This window comes from Petromyzon marinus, unplaced genomic scaffold, assembly GCF_048934315.1.
Source record: "Petromyzon marinus isolate PM22_M1 ecotype Great Lakes invasive population unplaced genomic scaffold, UKy_Petmar_22M1.pri1.0 PM_G_Scaffold_2, whole genome shotgun sequence".
In the NCBI taxonomy this organism is placed as follows: domain Eukaryota; kingdom Metazoa; phylum Chordata; class Hyperoartia; order Petromyzontiformes; family Petromyzontidae; genus Petromyzon; species Petromyzon marinus.
This window is the reverse complement of record NW_027422761.1, coordinates 5433456-5453401: the sequence shown is the minus strand read 5'-3', so window position 1 is coordinate 5453401 and position 19946 is coordinate 5433456. Positions and strand designations below refer to the sequence as shown.

Below are 19946 nucleotides of genomic sequence, written 5' to 3'. Positions count from 1 at the left end.
GGGTGAGTGAGGGGGTGGCTGATTGGCTGAGAGGGTGAGTGAGGGGGTGGTTGATTGGGTGAGTGTGTGAGTGAGGGGGTGGCTGATTGGCTGAGAGGGTGAGTGAGGGGGTGGCTGATTGGCTGAGAGGGTGAGTGTGTGAGTAATTGTGAATGAGTGGGTGAGTGAGTGGGTGTGTGAATGAGTGGGTGAGTGAGTGGGTGTGTGAGTGAGTGGGTGAGTGAGTGGGTGTGTGAGTGAGTGGGTGAGTAATTATGTGAATGAGTGGGTGGGTAACTGAGTGATTGGATGGGTAAGTGGGTGAATGGGTGAGTGAGTGGGTGGGTGAGTGTGTGAATGTGTGGGTAAGTGGGTGAATGAGTGAGTGAGTGTGTGAGTGAGTGGGTAGGTGAGTGAATGGGTGAGTGGGTGTGTGAGTGAGTGGGTAAGTGAGTGAGTGGGTGAGTGAGTGGGTGAGTAATTGTGTGAATGAGTGGGTGGGTGAGTGAGTCGGTGAGTGTGTGAGTGGGTGAGTGAGTGGGTAATTGTGAATGAATGGGTGGGTGAGTGGGTGGGTGAGTGGGTGGGTGACTGAGTGATTGGGTGGGTGGGTGAGTGAGTGGGTGGGTAACTGAGTGATTGGGGTGGGTAAGTGGGTGGGTGACTGAGTGATTGGGTGGGTAAGTGGGGGAGTGAGTGGGTGAGTGAACAAGTGAGGAACATATTTCAGTCTCAACTGCCAACAACCTCAACATTTTCAATCCCCTAGGAGGTGGTGTTGGTGATGGAGGAGTGTAGGTGCTGGAGGTGGAGGGGGTAAGAGGCCTCCATACTCGTACATCGCTCGCATAGCGATGGCGATTGTCATCCCGGCCGAGGGGCGCCTGACAGCGAGGGACATCCGTCGCTTCATTACCGAGAACTTCCCCTTCTATCAGAACAATAAGAAGTGGGGAAACTCTGTCCGTCGCTGCCTCACGTTTGAAGACTGCTTTGTTAAAGTGCCCAGAAGGCCGGGTCGGCCGGGCAGAAGCAATCACTGGGTCGTGGACCCGGTGGCTGCGGACATCTTTGATGACGGCTCGTATCAGCGCAGGAGGAAGAGGTTCAAACGGTGCGGTGTGGTGTGGGGTGAGTGGGCGAATGACTGGATGGGTAGATGAGTGGGTGGGTAGGTGAGTGGGTGGGTAGGTGAGTGGGCGAATGACTGGATGGGTAGATGAGTGGGTGGGTAATTGAGTGAAAGGGTGGGTGAATCGGTCGGCGGATGAGTGGAAGGGTGGGTGTGGATGTGTACTGTGGTGCATCTGCCAATTGTCTCAGTCAATCCATGGCATCTGGGTCTGTCCCGTGACCTGTCAGCGAACATGGCCTAAGCTCCGTGGTGATCTCACGGGTGGTCGGGGCATTTAAACTGGAGCATGATGTGTTTATTTTGTTCCCCATAGAATGTGGAGATTTTACGTGGTAACAACTTCTTTAAACACCACCGAGGCGTCGTTAAGCGTCTCTTTCAAACTGTGATAGTTTGTGAACGGTAGTTTCCCTTATCTTCAGATATATAAAAGGCAAAGTTGTGATTATGTGTCTGTTCAAAATGTTTAGCGTACTTCCCGACATGCAACAAACTTTAAATTTGCCATGTGGGTACTTTCCAGACTGTACACCGTGCAAACATTATAAAAATACACTTTTAGCTTCTATTTTATGGTGGGGGGGGGGAGCTCAATGCATTTATTTTTTGCACGGCAAGTGAGCTGTGACGTCAAATCTGTCACGTGACCTGCGCACGTGGAAGCGTAACACATTGTAGTGTAGCGGTTAGCGTTGTCTGTGTGTGTCTGTGTGTGTGTGTCTGTGTGTGTCTGTGTGTGTGTCTGTGTGTGTCTGTGTGTGGGGGGGGAGCGGTAGTGTAGCGGTTAGCGCTACGCTGCGCTACGAACCCGGCGACCCGAGTTCGATTCCCGCTCACGGCCACCACCGGTGACGATTATTTCAACCGGTCCTGGGCCTCCCCTAGGTCGACTCAGCCTCAAACGAGTAAATGTTGTGGTGTGAACATCGACAGACAAAGGCGGCCGGGCGTGGTGAATCCAAGTCCCGGGCGAAGCCGGGTAGTTAAAGCTCGTGCTGTTATATTCACAATCAGATGTTTTTATTTCGACTCGAGGAAAATCGGTGAAATCGTAAGCCAACGATAGGCCCCAGTTGTGGGCCCTTCTTAACCTGGTAACAAAATATTATGCTTCGTCAGTGATGTCCTCACCTAAGCGTGTGAGACGAGACGGACGCACAAAACTCTAGTCTCCCGTTGCTGTACATCACTCACAGAGCACCACAGCGCCCCCCCCAGATCCACAACAGCGTTCGCCCCGCAAGACTCTGGCACCTTCTCCCTGCTTCAGCTGGACCATCAACAACGGCAACATTTGTGTCAACAACAGCAGCAACAGCTAACTTGGCGCCTTTATGATTACGTCTTCAGCACGGCAGCAGCAGCACGGAACAACTTCAGGGCATGACTCTGTCGCAACTCGCGTTTAAAATCGTCACGCAAGACGGCTCTCCGCGAGACGTCGCGGGCACACGGCGCGTTACTTTTTTCCCCGAATAAAACTCGGGACAACGTGAATGCGTGGAAACGAGAAACGATGTCGGAACGCAACGGGGCATCACAAATCGTAAAGATTTTTGCGAGAGCGAGAAAGAAAAGCTTCCTTCTAGACGTCGCCGCCGCGCGCCAACGACGGCACCAGCGTGAGCAGAAGCGCCGTGGGCCAAGCGGCACCGGGGCAGCAAGACGCCTTGCTGGTGGCGGACGCCCGCCCCGCTGACGTCGTCGCCGCCGCTGACGTCGCTGCAAAGGGGCAAGCGGAGAAACGAGACGTCAGTCGCCATCGCTACGATGAGAGCCATGTACGAGTACCGGGGGGCCTCTTACAACCCTCCGCCTCCTCCATTTCCACCACCATCACCACCAACACCACCACCACCAACACCACCACTACCACCACCAACACCACCACCAACACCACCACCCCCACCACCAACAACACCAACACCACCACCACCAACACCACCGCCACCCCCACCACCACCAACACCACCAACACCACCAACACCACCACCACCAATACCACCAACACCACCACCACCGCCACCACCTCCTAGGGGATGGAAGATTTGTTGGAGGTTGTTGGTAGTTGAGACTGAAACCTCTTCCTCACTTGTTCACTCAGCCACTCACCCACCTACCCAATCACTCATTCAGAGAGACGATCCATCACACTACGTTTAAAACTATTTGGTAAATTAAAACGCCGACTGTCACATCATCGACGTCGGGTGCCCGATTGTAACTCCTCTGCGGTGAGCGGTGCACCACCACCACCGCCACCCCCTGCGTGTCAACAATGCTCTTTGCCAAAACAGCAAACCCCTGCCCAGAGTTACGATGCTGAGAATCTTTTTTATTGTCAAAGCGTTCTTTTATCTCCGTTTGACCGGAACTTTGTTGACTGCCCTCGATGTGTGCACCTCCGTGAGTCCATGGGAGCCTTTAACATTGAAGTCTATGGGAGCCTTTAACAGTGAAGTCTATGGGAGCCTTTAACAGTGAAGTCTATGAGAGCCTTTAACAGTGAAGTCTATGGGAGCCTTTAACAGTGAAGTCCATGGGAGCCTTTAACAGTGAAGTCTATGGGAGCCTTTAACAGTGAAGTCTATGGGAGCCTTTAACAGTGAAGTCTATGGGAGCCTTTAACAGTGAAGTCTATGGGAGCCTTTAACAGTGAAGTCTATGGGAGCCTTTAACAGTGAAGTCTATGGGAGCCTTTAACAGTGAAGTCTATGGGAGCCTTTAACAGTGAAGTCTATGGGAGCCTTTAACAGTGAAGTCTATGGGAGCCTTTAACAGTGAAGTCTATGGGAGCCTTTAACAGTGAAGTCTATGGGAGCCTTTAACAGTGAAGTCTATGGGAGCCTTTAACAGTGAAGTCTATGGGAGCCTTTAACATTGAAGTCTATGGGAGCTTTTAACATTGAAGTCTATGGGAGCCTTTAACATTGAAGTCTATGGGAGCCTTTAACATTGAAGTCTTTGGGAGCCTTTAACATTGAAGTCTATGGGAGCCTTTAACATTGAAGTCTATGGGAGCCTTTAACATTGAATCCAAGCATGAATGGAGCAAGCACTTGGGAACCCGAGCAGCCAATGGAGATTCGCGGGGTGGCCGAAACCCAGTTTTTTTTAAACCCAGGACTTTCCGCGCCGCCGACCTCATTGGGCTGACTACGGCCATTTGCATCGTCAGGGTGGTCAGACGATCCAAGCCGCTGCCCTCTCGCGTACCTGGCGAGGTAGCTAACAGCTCGTCGTCGTCATCCTCGCCCTCGTCAGCACCGCCGTCACGGCCGCTACCGGCGTTGAGGGCCGATGGCGAGGACGTAGAGGCCTCCTTGCCATCGTCCTGGCCCTCCTCCTCGTCCTCCTCGTCCTCGTCCTCCTCCTCGTCCTCCTTGTCCTCGTCCTCCTCCTCGTCCTCCTCCTCGTCCCCCTCCTCCTCGTCCTCCTCGTCCTCCTCCTCACCGCCCGGCGCCACTGTGGGGGTGGTTGTGGGGATGACGGTGGTGGTAGTTAATGGTGGCGGTGGTGGCGGCGGCTGGTGTAGCGGTCTACGCCGCGCTACGCCGCGCTACGAACCCGGCGAACCCGAGTTCGATTCCCGCTCACGGCCACCAACACGCGGTGACAATTATCTGAACCGGTCTTGGGCCTGCCCTAGGTCGACTCGGCCTCAAACGAGCACCCGGCGCGGTGTGTGGCGAACATCGGCAGCACCGGGGAGACAAAGGCGGTCGGGCGTGGCACCGGCCACCCACCCCCTCGTGCGCCGTGCCGGCCTTTACAGGCGTCGCTTGCTAACGGCGCTCGCCCCCACGGCCTGTTGAGGCTACACGGCGGGGGATCTTCGTCTTCGACGGCGGCGGTTAACGGCTCGGCGCCGGATCGGAGAGGGATTCCGGCCAGCGGGTTTGTTGCCGGCGGCGACTTTGCTCACCTTCGACGGAGAGGTGCGCCCGCAGCTGGTCTGTGTTGAGGTTGTTGGTGGCGAAGCAGGTGTAAGTGTCCGTGTCCTCGCGCCGCAAGTCCAGGATGCGAAGGGTGCCGTTCTCGAAGATCTGGAAGCGCTCGCCCTCAACATTCAAGCTCCGGTAGTTCCTGAACCTGGCGGTGCGCGGGAAGGCGTGGGGGGCGTGGGGGGCGTGGGGGGCGTGAACCGTTGCGGTTTGACGGCGATGCCGTCGGGGGATTTGAGATCCGGGGTCGGCGGCTTCGGGAGACGCGGAGGCGAACGTCCCGCGGGACGTTGGAGCGGCGAGGTTCACGCGGCCCTCCGCCGCGTTGAGTGCCCCTCTCACTCTCTTGCTCTGAGCCACGTCCGCGTGGCGGCCATCGACAGTCACCCAACCCCACCCCCGCGCGCGCGAAATTATAAATGTTAGCCTATGGGAGCCTTTAACATTGAAGCCTATTGGAGTCTTTAACATTAATGTCTATGGGAACCTTTAACATTGAAGTCTATGGGAGTCTTTAACATTGAAGTCTATGGGAGTCTTTAACATTGAAGTCTATGGGAGTGTTCTATGTTGAACTTCTTTCGCTCCGTACGTGGCCAGCCATGCAAACCCGCTGGCGGCATTCACAAAACAGACTCAACCCCCGTACCTCTGATTAGCACGGTTGGCCACGTAGGGTGCGAAAGAAGTTCAGGGCACGTACAGCCCTCGCGACAGGGAGCGTCGAAGCGCGATGACGGTGTGCCGAATGAACGAGGAGCCTCTTCGTCGTCAGGGCTGTCGTTTGCGACATGGCCGGGTAGCTTCTGAAAAACAGCTGCACGGCTCGGTGGGCATCAGGCGGTGAAATAAACAAAAAGAGTCTCCAGCGAGCGGAGAGCGAGAGGAGAGGCGGAGAGGGACGGACGCTCAGGCGCAGCGTTCGGTCTCACCACAGGATGGTGGCGGGCGGCCACACCGAGCACTCCATGTACACCGCCTCTCCCTCTCTCGCCCTGTACATCCTGTCTGGCTCCGTCAGCATCGACGGGGGGCTGGCTGTGTGAGGCGGTGGTGGGGGGGGGCAGAGACAGCGAGCGGGCAGAGGTCGCTCCCGAGGGTGGGGGGGGGGGGGGGTCGCTCCGGGCCGAGCAAGTACTTGCAGTGCTGCACCTTAACAAAGTGCGTACTCAACTGGGCCCTGTACGTGTGTGTGTGTGATGTCGCAACCGTGCACCTTTCCGTCGTGTGTCCGGAGGTTGCTGCTTTGCTGCATACACCTGATGTGAGCTTCTTTGGTACCGTACGTGGCCAGAGATGATAACCGCAGCTGCGGGCGAAAATACAGCAGAGTGTTAGTAGGGTCTCTGTGTGAGTAGTGTGTGGGTCTCTGTGTGAGTAGTGTGTGTCTCTGTGTGAGTAGTGTGTGGGTCTCTCTGTGTGAGTAGTGTGTGGGTCTCTGTGTGAGTAGTGTGTGGGTCTCTGTGTGAGTAGTGTGTGGGTCTCTCTGTGTGAGTAGTGTGTGGGTCTCTTTGTGAGTAGTGTCTGGGTCTCTATGTGAGTAGTGTGTGGGTCTCTGTGTGAGTAGTGTGTGGGTCTCTGTGTGAGTAGTGTCTGGGTCTCTATGTGAGTAGTGTGTGGGTCTCTGTGTGAGTAGTGTGTGGGTCTCTCTGTGTGAGTAGTGTGTGGGTCTCTCTGTGAGTAGTGTCTGGGTCTCTATGTGAACAGTGTGTGGGTCTCTGTGTGAGTAGTGTATGGGTCTCTGTGTGAGTAGTGTGTGGGTCTCTCTGTGTGAGCAGTGTGTGGGTCTCTGTGTGAGTAGTGTGTGGGTCTCTGTGTGAGTAGTCTGTGGATCTCTGTGTGAGTAGTGTATTGGGTCTCTGTGTGAGTAGTGTGTGGGTCTCTCTGTGTGAGTAGTGTGTGGGTCTCTGTGTGAGTAGTGTGTGGGTCTCTGTGTGTGAGTAGTGTGTGGGTCTCTGAGTGAGTAGTGTGTGAGTCTCTGTGTGAGTAGTCTGTGTGTCTCTGTGTGAGTAGTCTGTGTGTCTCTGTGTGTGGGACCCAGACACTACTCACTCAGAGACCCACACACTACTCACACAGAGACCCACAGACTACTCACTCAGAGACCCACACACTACTCACAGAGAGACCCACACACTACTCACACAGAGACCCACACACTACTCACACAGATACCCACACACTACTCACACAGAGACCCACACACTACTCAAACAGATACCCACAAGTGTTTCGAGTACTCGGCCCCGCTTGAACGTCGAAGTGCTTCGTTGAAGCTATCATTTGCAAGAGCCGGGGTGCTTCTGAAAAAAAAAGAGCCACGAAGCTCAGTGGGCATTGCCTGGTGAAGTCAAAAGAGTCGAGTTTAGTCGATGGCCTTTAGTGGGAGTAGCGTTGAGAGGGGGCATCGTCTCAAGTGGGGTAGCGGCACTGTTTGCTACTCACGGTCAAGGGGCAGGGCGAAGGGGTTGTGACGGTCGCCCAGCACAACGACCAGCAAGGCCACTAAACGGGTGGTGGTGTGGAAAGTCTCCATGGGGGGGGGGGGGGTGACAGATGGTCGGCCTGGCGGCTTCCTTCACTTGGCTAGGAGGGGTGAAGGGGAGGGAGTAGGAGGAGCAGTGGGAATGATATTTATTTAGACTGCAAGAGGAGGAATCCAAAGCGCTATGAAGCTCTTTTTTCACAGATGTCCAGCTGTGGCGCTGGGTCAGAAACATGACAACAAACACAAAACAAAAACACGGCGTGAGTGCAGAGTTACAGGAAGAGTAAAACAAATCACTTTAAAAATATATATATACTAATAAAACTAACCAATGTTTAATCTTGCCACGCGAAGCACACCACCGTGCTACATAGCTCTTTTTAAGAAGAGACATTGGCCCATAAACGGTGGGCTGATATCAAGTGGACATTTAGGGCAAAATACTCTAAACGCGTGGCGTTTCTGAATGTGGAGGGGAAAAAACCGGAGGACTCTGGGAGAGAAATCCACGCGGCCGCGGGGCGCGAGAAACGTCAACTCCAAAGATAGAGCAGGGAATGTCAGGGTCGGTATCAAACCCCACGACCTCCTGTACACCAGGTGACAACCATGCCGGGTTAAAGACCTCCTCCTTCACAACGGGACAATTGGAGTCATGCCTAAGGCTCCCTCACTGATGGACACGTTCCTCCTGTGTTGAGCAAAATGTTTAGGTTCTCATCGTTTCGCAGAGGCTGCATTTTTTGCCACCGCAGAAAACGAACGTTGGGGGAAACGCCTCCTCGCATCGGACTCTTTGTTTTTTTTGCTAAAGTCACGTAGGTAAAAAAATCTATAAAATAAATAAATGAAAAAAACAACTCAATTAAAATCACGACGTTTCGGAGGCAGCAGCACAAGCTTCCGTCTTGAGGTGGAAACCGTCACGGCAAAATTGCTGCATCAGGTGAAGAGAACTCTAAGACACCCGAGATTGTATACAGGTTAAGGGGGGGGGGAGATAAGAAGGGCCGTGGGGGGGGGCTAAGTTAAGCCACCTTCTGTTATGCTGCAGGGGGTTGGGGGGGACGGAGAGATGGCCGTGTGCAGGTTGAAGAGCGTTACACACATGAACCAGAGGCAGGGGGCAGTAGTTAAGCTGACAAACTGGTTGCCTTGCAGAGCATACTGCTGTAAACTATAAGGCTGCTAAAGTTTAACTTGGGTTTAACTTTATTTTTTTTACCTCTGCGGCTTTACCGAAAAAAATCCAAAGAGTATGAATCCTTGCACATCACGAAAGCTTCAAATCTAGCGCCTCACATCGTGTTAGTTTGGCACCGATGTTCGTGCTGATGTTTTAAACTAGATCAATAAAACAACATTGATTACAGCCCCAGCTCAGGTTTTTTTCCCATCAATGAAACACCCCCTGAAGTGAGAGCACCTTCCAGGATATAAACCAACACTGCCGCACGTCTGTCCAAGAGCTGTGTAATAAAAACAATTGAGTTGAAAAAAATGTCAAGCTGACAGGGAAAGGGGCTCCTGGCAACTGTGACCGCCAGCCAGGTCGATGTATTGGTAATGAGAATGTGCAATTTGTTTTATCCTTGGAAACACGGACTATGAATAAAACGAGATATTCTTAACTCTTTCGGTAAAGTCACATTGAAGGGAAACAATAAAATAATAAAATATATAAAACAATAAAAATTCTCACGACGTTTCGACCATAACACAAACGGTCGTCATCAGGTTGAAACGTCATGAGAATTTTTATTGTTTTATATATATTTTATTGTTTCCCTTCAACGTGACTTTACCGAAAGAGCTAAGAATATGAATTACCGCAGTTACGAAAGCTTCAAATCAAAATTTTAAACGAGATACTCGCAGAGTTTACGCTTCTGAATGTGCACTTGTTCAAGCGATTCACTCGGGTCTAAGAGGCAGACGCACGGTAAATTATTGGGCGCACTTTGTAAGCTCCTAAGGTAGACAAAGCGAGCTTGAACACGACGCGCTCGAGTGAAGTCTTTGAGCGACGCATCACCACATTGACACGCGTGCATCGCAAACAATTCAAGTTTAAAACACGCAGCAAAGATTCGTTACAAAAGCCTAGCGGCAGCCTTCAGGCATCCTTTGGAAGCTTGCTAACCCACAACATAACCTAGAGACCATCTTCCAGGTCTCTATGGAGACCATCGCATGACAGCGGCATCTGTAGCCGGCCAAAGTGCCGCCTCGGCCGGCTGGGCAATCTAGCCGAGACCGGTGACACTCCCGGAATAGGCCTCAACACGGCACTCACCAGCGCAACGCTGCGTAGGTGTCTGGGGGGGGGGTCTTGAGCTATATCCTCCTTCGTGGTGAGGTTACAAACAAAGCAATGTCCTCGTGTGGTCGTGGTGGAGGAGGAGATTCGACGTTCCGTGCCTCGAATCACGGGCAGGCGACTCGGCGGGGCTGTTATCACGTGAGGCCTTAGCAGGGCGCTTTTATAAATCGTAGTGCGGATAGGCGAACACGCAGTGCGAGCGAGGCTCAGATTCTGTAGAATTGATAAACACTGCCCATAGACTCATCACTGCCCATAGACTCAACACTGCCCATAGACTCAGCACTGCCCATATACTCAACACTGCCCATAGACTCAACACTGCACCATAGACTCAACACTGCACCATAATAGACTCAGCACTGCCCATAGACTCAACACTGCCCGTAGACTCAACACTGCCCGTAGACTCAACATTGCCCATATACTCAACACTGCACCATAGACTCAACACTGCCCGTAGACTCAACTCTGCCCATAGACTCAACACTGTCCATAGACTCAACACTGCCCATAGACTCAACACTGCCCCATAGACTCACCACTGTGATCTCTACATTTGGGTCAAACTTAACATCTCTTAATGTTCGACGGCTTGTGCACCAGATCTTATTTATTCACGATGTACTTACAAAAAATTCCGCAGACTACCTACTGGATCTCCTCTCTGTTTCAAAGAACAAATTTGACCTCAGGTCTTCGCTCATTTACCAGCTTCACATTCCCTATTGCCGTACAAAAACTGGAGGAAGGGCCTTTGCTATTCATGACCCCAGGGTCTGGAATGCTATTGCCAATAAACTGCAACTTGAATCACTACCTATGAGATCTTCACTCAAAACTGCTCTAGAGGAGTTGTACACCCCTAGCTGCCACTGCTATTCAGTGGCCTAAAATATGGCTCTAGATTTTGGTGTTATAATTTATTCATGTAGTTTATTGTAAAAAATTCGGTCACACTCCCTATGATCACTGTTACATTGCATTTATGGCTTTTATTTTGGTGATTTCGAAAAGTTTTTTTGGTTTAGGCCATGTTAATGTTTATTGTAGTACGGAGTTAGACTGATGGCCTTAATCTTAGTTATCTACATAATGACACCTTGCCGATATTAACTATGTTAACCTATTTGTATTTTTTTTTATTTTTAAATTATATCTTAAAGCTATTTTATATTCGATATTTATTAAATTTTATATACTTTAGCCCCTTGGTGTTATACTTTTAACCCTTATTATTATAGTAAGACTTGTTTAAAACTTATTTAAGATTTTAGATTCCTATATGTTGAATGTATGCACCATCCTGCCAAAGTAAATTCCGTGTCGGTGTGAACTTTCATGGCGAATAAAACCCTTTCTGATTCTGATTCTATTGTGGTTGTTGTTGTTATTTGACTTGCATCCCACTGGGATTTTTGCACACAGAGTTGGTGTACGGTGCTATTTCAGGAATATTTTGATATTTTTTTCCTGTATTTTCTGTTTGCACAGTCACATAATCATTTTAAGATGTTTTCTTGTTCATGTTTTTTGTTTGTTGCGGTTGCACCCGATTCAAGAGCCGAATGGCTCACAGGGCTATACCAAATAAATGAACAAATGAACTAAAATGAACTAATATCGAAAGGTACATTAACATAATTTATTCATACTCTAATTTATTTATTTACGGAGAAGTTCATTGTAGGAGGGGCGTGTCCCGTTCCCCGGAAGTGACGTCATGTCACCTGCTGCAGGAAGCTATCGCTTCCTGCACTGAAATCCGAGGTGAGAAATTCTCATTGCGATTGTGGTTGTTGTGGTGGTGGTTATGGTGGTTGTTGTTGTTTACCAAGGTAGAGCCTCGCTCTCTCTCGTAGGGATGTCAACTGAGTAGCAGCGAGCATTGGAATCGATGTCCAGGTTGGAACTTTACAACGCGGGGCCTAGCCACGCGGGGCCTTGCCTCCTGCCCTCGCCTGATGGCATTCACTTTAATTATCTCGCTTAAGTTTAATTTGTCTTCACCCGGCTCGCCACTTTGTAACTTTGTTTTATTGTCAATATTCACGCAGTTTTTATTTTTTTCACCAGGCCAAGCCCGCTTGAGCTGCTATACCGCTCTTGTCATCAGAAGCGACCTGCCCACAACAACACAAGGTGAGGCTTTGTCAACGTGTGTGAATGTTTTGACTTAAAACTTTGGTGACTGTAGGAATTAATATTCTTGGTTCTTTCGGTAAAGTCACGTAGATAGAAAATAAAATGAAAATAACAAAAAAATGTAAATAAAGCAAAAAAACTCACGTCGTTTTGATCGCAACACAAGTGGTCTTTATATAATGTAATTATATTATCTGTTATTGTTATTTTCTATCTACGTAACTTTACTGAAAGAAACAAGAATACGTGTGTCAATGTCTATCGGTCAAAGACGCTAAACAGAGTGACACAAACTCCAAATATACAGCAGGCGTCAGGGTCGGGATCGAACCCACGACTTCCTGTATACCAGGTGAGGTAGTTAACATCTCACCACAGAGAGAGACACGCAAACTCCAGTTAGCCTCGGCTGTGTTCGTTGATCCTCAATTAATTACTTGGTGCAGTGAGGAAGCATTCATGCCAAGCAGATGAAGGTGGCCAGGCGTGATTCTAGACACGCCACCGCCTGTTTACCCAGTGACAGTGTACAGTTTGTGTTTGCAGTAACGTCTATTAACTCTGTTGAACACGGAGGTTATATCATAACAATAGTTTACTTTTGTTTTCCTCTGGAACTCTTTATACGAATGGAAACAGGAAGTTAACACAGCACGCACATGCAGCTGAAGTCGGAACTGTTCATCCCAGCATTCAAGGAGATCTGAGCCTGGATTCACACCTCTAAGTTGCGATTGAACATTGATTTATGAATTAATTTATGAATTAACACAGATAGTATTGTTTTCAACACCCTTTGCTATGTCAGCTGAATTTAGCGCTCATAAATATTCCTTTTGTAGCCAGACAGCCGAAATTGTGTGCTCGGAGTTTTGGGTGAACATTAATTTTGAAGATACGAGGGCTTCCAGGCATGTTTATAACCATTTGCCCTCTCATTGTGTGCCATAACAGCCCTGTGATTAATTTGGGAAAGTTTTTACTACATCATGAATATATGAATATAAACGTGTAAGTCACATGTGACTATATATGCATTCCTCTGTGCCTCGATACTGACGTGTAGATGGTGTGGATATTATTTTTTTCTGTCTGCAGCTGACACTTCCTCTGACGCTTCCTCCGCAGAATTGGTCTGATGGAGTAAATGCAGTCAGCGCAGCTCGGTAGGACAAGGCTCCAATGCGACTGGTGTGCATACAGCACGGATCGGACTGGAGATTTGACACGGCACCAGAGAACTCACACAGGAGAGAAACCCTTCAAATGTACTGTGTGTAACAAGGCATTTGCATGGCCATCAGTTTTTCAGAACCACCAGAGAACACACACAGGAGAGAAACCCTTCAGGTGCAGTGTGTGTGGGAAGGCGTTTTCACAGTCATCTCCTCTTGTAACACACCAGAGAACACACACGGGAGAGAAACCCTTCAGGTGCAGTGTGTGTGGGAAGACATTTTCAGATTCATCTACTCTTAAAAAACACCAGAGAACACACACAGGAGAGAAACCCTTCAAGTGCAGTGTGTGTGGGAATGCATTTTCATGGTCATCTCGTCTTAAAACACACCAGAGAACACACATGGGAGAGAAACCCTTCAAGTGCACTGTGTGTGGGAAGGCATTTCCAGATTCATATAATCTTCAAAGACACCAGAAAACACACACGGGAGAGAAACCCTTTAAGTGCAGTGTTTGTAGGAAGGCATTTTCACAGTCATCTGCTCTTAAAAAACACCAGAGAACACACACGGGAGAGAAACCCTTCAAGTGCAGTGTGTATGGGAAGCCATTTTCACAGTCATCTGCTCTTAAAGCACACCAGAGAACACACGGGAGAGAAACCCTTCACGTGCACTGTGTGTGGGAAGGCATTTTCACAGTCATCTGCTCTTAAAAAACACCAGAGAACACACACGGGAGAGAAACCCTTCAAGTGCAGTGTTTGCGGGAAGGCATTTGCACATTCATCAAATCTTCAAGTACACCAGAGAACACAGAAGCATCAGAAGATCCACAAGGAGTGGCGTCTGAAATCAGCTTGTGAAAGTCAAAGTGCCGCAATGAGCCCATCCCTCATGAAACACGAACCGGAAGAAAATCCCAGCTTGGACACTTTTGAAGGTATCGAGGTGAAATATGAAGAGGTGAAGGTGAAATATGAAGAGGTGATGGTGAAATGTGAAGAGGTGATGGTGAAGGTAAAATGTGAAGGTGAAGATTCAACTCCAAAATGGGACCTTCACATCGTGAAGCAGGAGGAGAATTCTGACTGTGAGGCAGAGTGAGGCAACTCCCAGCAGTTTGTGGAAGTGGAGGTGTGGGTGGACTTCCTCCGAGACAATACAAAGTCAAGTGGAGACCCAGTAGATGTGTAAGCCAGAGACGATGTCGCTCCAATAGATGCACCTTTGTCACAGGCCTTTAATGACAAGAACGTGAAGTTGAACACTTTGTGGGCCCATGGGTTGGGTAGATCTGTAACCAGGAGTGAGAGACAATAAGCTCCCAAGCATTCACTATGTTATAACAATTGCATTTACACGGTGCTTCCTTTATCGCCTCAGCAACTCAAAGTTTCGTGTCGTACCTCGTCTGAAACACTCGAAGAGCATCCCCAAGTAGCAGCTGCCCCTGTGTGGCACAAGGTGGTGGCCCTGCACCGGCCTGCATGTGGACAAGAGCCTGTCAGTAGGGGGCGATGATTGATGCGTCATCTCAGTTGTGTTGTTTGTAGGTAATCTTGATTCGAAGCTGTCGTGACTGCAGGAATCCACACTCTTGAGTTATTTCGGTAAAGTCACCACGTGGGTAGAAACATAACAGATCACGGCGTTTAGATCACAACACAAGCAATCGTCATCACGTGAGCCAACCACAGCAAGAGAAACTGCTGAAGTAGTAGGCGCCTACTCCAGCAGTTCTTATTGCTGCTGTGCTTGTCCCACCTGATGACGATTGCTTGTGTTGCCATCGAAACGCCGTGATCTATTATTTGTAGCGTAATGTTTAGAATTTGATACATTTTGACCCAGACGCCAGCATGCAACGGCCTACTCGTTTTGAATGACGCAACAATAGTACAGTGTACATACACTGTTAAGCAGACGGTGCGTATTTGTAAATAACTTCTTGTTAATACGATGTAACGTGATGCAGTCAATTTCGCTGCAGTAATTCAATGTTGTTGATATGCCCGTCAATCATTTAGAATTAATACTTGTCTGATTGTGCGCGTACATGTAACATTTTGTCTGAGGGTCACACATTGAATAAGTGATGTTAGGACAATGTGTGTGTGTTTGGAAGTAACCTGTACAGATATCTCAAGTGAGACCCGTTGTTCTTGTGATACAGGTCAAAGGGTGCTTTTGTGTTTCACGAAGCGTCGGCCTCTGCAGCAACTCATCGTCTTTGAAATAGGGAGCACGCTCGGATCATTCATCGTTACAAGGCATACCACTTGAAAGTTACACGTATAGGAGGAGGTACATTCTCTACAACACGAATTGTAGTTTTGTCTTACGTGTTGACGTAGATTTTGTCTAACTAGGACTAGAAATGCACCTTGCTGGTTCACGTCTGGATGTTCGTACCTATCGCTTGAAGCAAACCCCACTGCTGCTGCTGTTGAGACGCTGTGCACCAATGAGGGTCCGAGCATTTTAGGGCCTTCGGCCAGGAAAGTCACAACATTTACGGCACACGAAGGACGCATTCACGCCAGCGCCCCGTGCTCCGTTTTGAAGATTTAAAATTAAACATCTTTGAATCGTGTTGTGTTTTGAACCGCCTCAGCATCTTGGAGTTTTGTGTCGTACCTCGTTTGAAATACTCGAAGAGCATCCCCAAGTAGCAGCTGCCCCTGTGTGGCACAGGGTGGTGGCCCTGCACCGGCCTGCATGTGGACAAGAGCCTGTCAGTAGGGGGCGATGATTGATGCGTCATCTCAGTTGTGTAGTTTGTAGGCAATCTTGATTCGAAGCTTTCGTGACTGCAGGAATCCACACTCTTGAGTTCTTTCGGTAAAGTCACCACGTGGGTAGAAACATAACAGGTCACGGCGTTTAGATCACAACACAAGCAATCGTCATCAGGTGGGACAACCACAGCAAGAGAAACTCCTGAAGTAGTAGGCGCCTACTCCAGCAGCTTCTTCTTGCTGCTGTGCTTGTCCCACGTGATGACGATTGCTTGTGTTGCCATCGAAACGCAGTGATCTATTATTTGTAGCGTAATGGTTTGAATTTGCTACATTTTGACCCAGACGCCAGCATGCAACGGCCTACTCGTTTTGAATGATGCAACAATAGTACGGTGTACATACACTGTTAAGCAGACGGTGCGTATTTGTAAAATAACTTCTTGTTAATACGATGTAACGTGATGCAGTCAATTTCGCTGCAGTAATTCAATGTTGCTAATATGCCTGTCAATGATTTAGAATGAATACTTGTCTGATTGTGCATGTAACATTTTGTCTGAGGGTCACACATTGAATAAGTGATGTTAGGACAAAGTGTGTGTGTTTTGGAAGTAACCTGTAAAGAGAACTCAGGTGAGACCCGTTGTTCTTGTGATACAGATCAAACGGTGTTTTTGTGTTTCACGAAGCGTCTGGAGCAACTCATTGTCTTTGAAATAGGGAGCACGCTCGGATCATTCATCAGTTACAAGGCATACCACTTAAAAGTTACACGTATAGGAGGAGGTACATTCTCTACAACACGAATTGTAGTTTTGTCTTACGTGTTGACGTAGATTTTGTCTAACTAGGACTAGAAATGCTCCTTGCTGATTCACGTCTGGATGTTCGTAACCATCGGTTGAAGCAAACCCCACTGCTGTTGTTGAGACGCTGTGCACCAATAAGGGTCCAACACATTGACGGCCTTCAGGCCAGGAAAGTCACAACATTTGCACACGAAGGACGCATTCACGCAAGTACCCCATGCTCCGTTTTGAAGTTTTAAAATGAAACATCTTTGAATTGTGTTGTGTTTTGAATTAGATGATTTTATTTCTTCATTAAAAGCTTGTATCAATTTACATCTGGATGACTCCATTGAAAAGGACATTTCGTGTGAATTATCTCTCGTCATTAAGTAGATGGCCTTGCCGGGGGTTTGGTTCAATGTGGACACAAACAGGGTACATACACAGTGTATACACACACAGTGACACACACAGTGTACACACAGTGACACAGTGTGCACACGCAGTGTACACACTGTCACAGTGTACACACACACACAGTGTAAACTGTGTGTGTGTGTACACACACACAGTGTACACACTCAGTGACACACAGTGACACAGTGACACAACAACAACCGCCATTCGCCACTAAGTGGCGGTGACGTCACCACGACGCTTGTGCCAGGCACAGTGACACACACAGTGACACACACAGCGACACACAGTGACACAGTGTATACACAGTGTACACACACAGTGTACACACACAGTGTATACACAGTGTACACACACACACAGTGTACACACACAGTGACAGTGACACAGTGACACACATAGTGTGCACACACAGTGACACAGTGACACACAGTGTACACACACAGTGTACACACAGTGACACAGTGACATACACACAGTGACACAGTGACATAACCGCCATTCACCACTAAGTGGCGGTGACGTCACCACGACGCTTGTGCCAGGCACAGTGACACACACACACAGTGACACAGTGACACACACAGCGACACACAGTGACACACAGTGACACAGTGTATACACAGTGTACACACACACAGTGTACACACAGTGTATACACACGCAGTGTATACACAGTGACACACAGTGTACACACACAGTGTACACACACAATGTATATACGTACACACAGTGTACATACACACACTGTACACACACAGTGTACACACAGAGTGACACACAGTGACACACACAGTGACACAGTGTACACACACATAGTGTACACACACAGTGTACACACACACAGTGTACACATAATAAAGGTTTTTGGGTTAGATCGCGTTTATTTATAAATGTGTCGTAACCCTCCACCACCCGACACGGCCAATCAGCAAAAAAAGTGTCACGTTGACAAAAGACAAATAATTCACTACTTTTGCTGATTGGCCGTGTCGGGTGGTGGAGGGTTACGACACATTTATAAATAAACGCGATCTAACCCAAAAACCTTTATTATGAATAATATTGGTCGCGAAAGCCTACGTGTTAAACTGACAGTGTACACACATAGTGTACACACAGTGTATACACAATAATGTCCACGTTGCTGAGCCCACACACCCAAGGGAGGGAGCAATGGAAAATGAATCTAAATCAACTAGAACTCCAACTCTGTGACGTCACCACTCTGCATTACCTCATCGGCGTGAAACGCCAGGGGAGGTGTACCTCGCTAGTGATGTCATGTCACCAAGGTGTTCACCCCAACCCCGTCCACCGAGCTCTTGAGCGTGACGTCACATCCGCTTGGGTCACTGCCGATATCGTTCCAGTGGCAATCCTTATTTGGGCAAAGCTACGCCCAGTACTCTTTGGTTCTATTGGGTAAATTCTAGATTTAAAGCTTGGGTAAAGTCACGTAGGTGAAAATAAAATAAATAAAAAATTAACAAAAAATCACGACGTTTCGGCCACAACACAAGCGGCCTTCATCAGGTGAAGGGACGAGACTGTCTGGAGGACAGCGCTGGAGTGGAAGAAGCCACGCTTAGATCACGACCTTTAAGCTGTGTGAAAAGAAAAAGACCAAGCGCCTTGACAAAGGAATTAGCATATAATTTAGCATTGAAATGGCTCATTGAAATAGCTAAGTTAAAGTATACACAACCGCAGAGATACCCCTTGACAAAGGAATTAGCATAGAATTTAGCATTGAAATAGCTGAGTGATTAGCTGGTAACTGGTCACAGAAATAGCTATGTTAAAGTCAGAGCATATACATTCACCGAGGCACCTAGTACTCATCACGCACAGTGACTGGCGGCTCATTAACATAATGCATCCGTTAAAGCCGTTGCGAGTTTATTGCGACGGGTTCAGCGCCCACGGCCCCATCCCTCCACATATGGGCCGGCCTCATTAACATAATTTATTCAGTTGGAGAGCAGCTCTTGGGCGGGAAGTGACGTCATACTACTTCCTGCTGTCGCGAGGCAACAGGAAGCTGCCGTGTGCGCGCTTGCACTCAAATCCGAGGTGAGAAATTCTCATCGTTGTGGTGGTGGTCGTTGTGGTGGTTGTTGTTGTTGTTTACCAAGGTAGAGCCTCTCTCTCTCGTAGGGATGTCAGTTGAGTAGCAGCGAGCATGGGAATCGATGTCCAGGTTGGAACTTTACAACGTGGGGCCTAGCCACGCGGGGCCTTGCCTCCTGCCCTCGCCTGATTGCGTTCACTTTAATTATCTCGCTTAAGTTTAATTTGTCTTCACCCAGCTCGCCACTTTGTAACTTTGTTTTATTGTAAATATTCACGCAGTTTTTATTTTCTTTTGTTAGCAGGCCAAGCCCGCTTGAGCTGCTATCCCGCTCTTGTTATCAGAAGCGACCTGCCCACAACAACACAAGGTGAGGCTTTGTCAACGTGTGTGAATGTTTTCACTTAAAACTTTGGTGACTGCAGGAATTAATATTCTTGGTTCTTTCGGTAAAGTCACGTAGATAGAAAATAAAATAAAAATAACAGATAATAATTTTTATTTTTTTAAATGAAGCAAAACACCCCACAACGTTTCTATAGCAACATTAATGTTTAAGATGCGAGGGCTTACAGGAATATTTATGACATTTGCCCTCTCATTGCGTGCCATGACAGTGCTGTTTGCACAGTCACACATAGTCACTGTAAGATGAGTTTCTTGGTCGTGTTTTTGTTTTTTTGCTTGTTGTGGTTGCACCCGATTCAAGAGCCGAATGGCTCATG

At 48.6% G+C, this 19946-nt stretch overlaps 1 protein-coding gene and 1 long non-coding RNA gene across 6 annotated transcripts; one reads left to right on the top strand and one right to left on the bottom strand.

Annotated features, from left to right (window-relative positions):
* Window positions 1-2104: 2104 nt before the first annotated feature.
* On the bottom strand, window positions 2105-10040 carry LOC142912337 (uncharacterized). 5 transcript variants are annotated; one of them, XM_076060502.1, is made up of 8 exons: window positions 9843-10040; window positions 7504-7763; window positions 7284-7361; window positions 6275-6367; window positions 5991-6096; window positions 5040-5206; window positions 4331-4579; window positions 2107-2836 (listed from the first exon to the last, which is right to left on the bottom strand). In XM_076060502.1, the coding sequence occupies exons 2-8, from the start codon at window positions 7592-7594 to the stop codon at window positions 2700-2702; spliced, it is 921 nt and encodes a 306-aa protein (XP_075916617.1). In that variant the 5' UTR covers window positions 7595-7763; window positions 9843-10040; the 3' UTR covers window positions 2107-2699. The 5 variants fall into 5 exon arrangements, with proteins under 5 accessions (XP_075916621.1, XP_075916619.1, XP_075916617.1 ...); XM_076060503.1 differs by having other exon boundaries at window positions 7504-7644; XM_076060504.1 differs by lacking the exon at window positions 7284-7361 and having other exon boundaries at window positions 2106-2836.
* Window positions 10041-11922: 1882 nt separating this feature from the next.
* Window positions 11923-15790, top strand: LOC142912336 (uncharacterized). Its single transcript, XR_012934045.1, has 2 exons — window positions 11923-12011; window positions 13143-15790. It is a non-coding gene; the product is annotated as an uncharacterized LOC142912336 (long non-coding RNA).
* The last annotated feature ends 4156 nt before the right edge of the window (window positions 15791-19946 follow it).

Coding starts and splice junctions, on each gene's coding strand:
- LOC142912337 (XM_076060502.1), bottom strand. CDS start 7,594: ATGGAGACTTTCCACACCACCACCCGTTTAGTGGCCTTGCTGGTCGTT. Junction 7,362..7,503: donor CTTCGCCCTGCCCCTTGACC/GTGAGTAGCAAA, acceptor TTTTTTTTTCAG/AAGCACCCCGGCTCTTGCAA. Junction 6,368..7,283: donor GCCGAGTACTCGAAACACTT/GTGGGTATCTGT, acceptor TTTCGCCCGCAG/CTGCGGTTATCATCTCTGGC.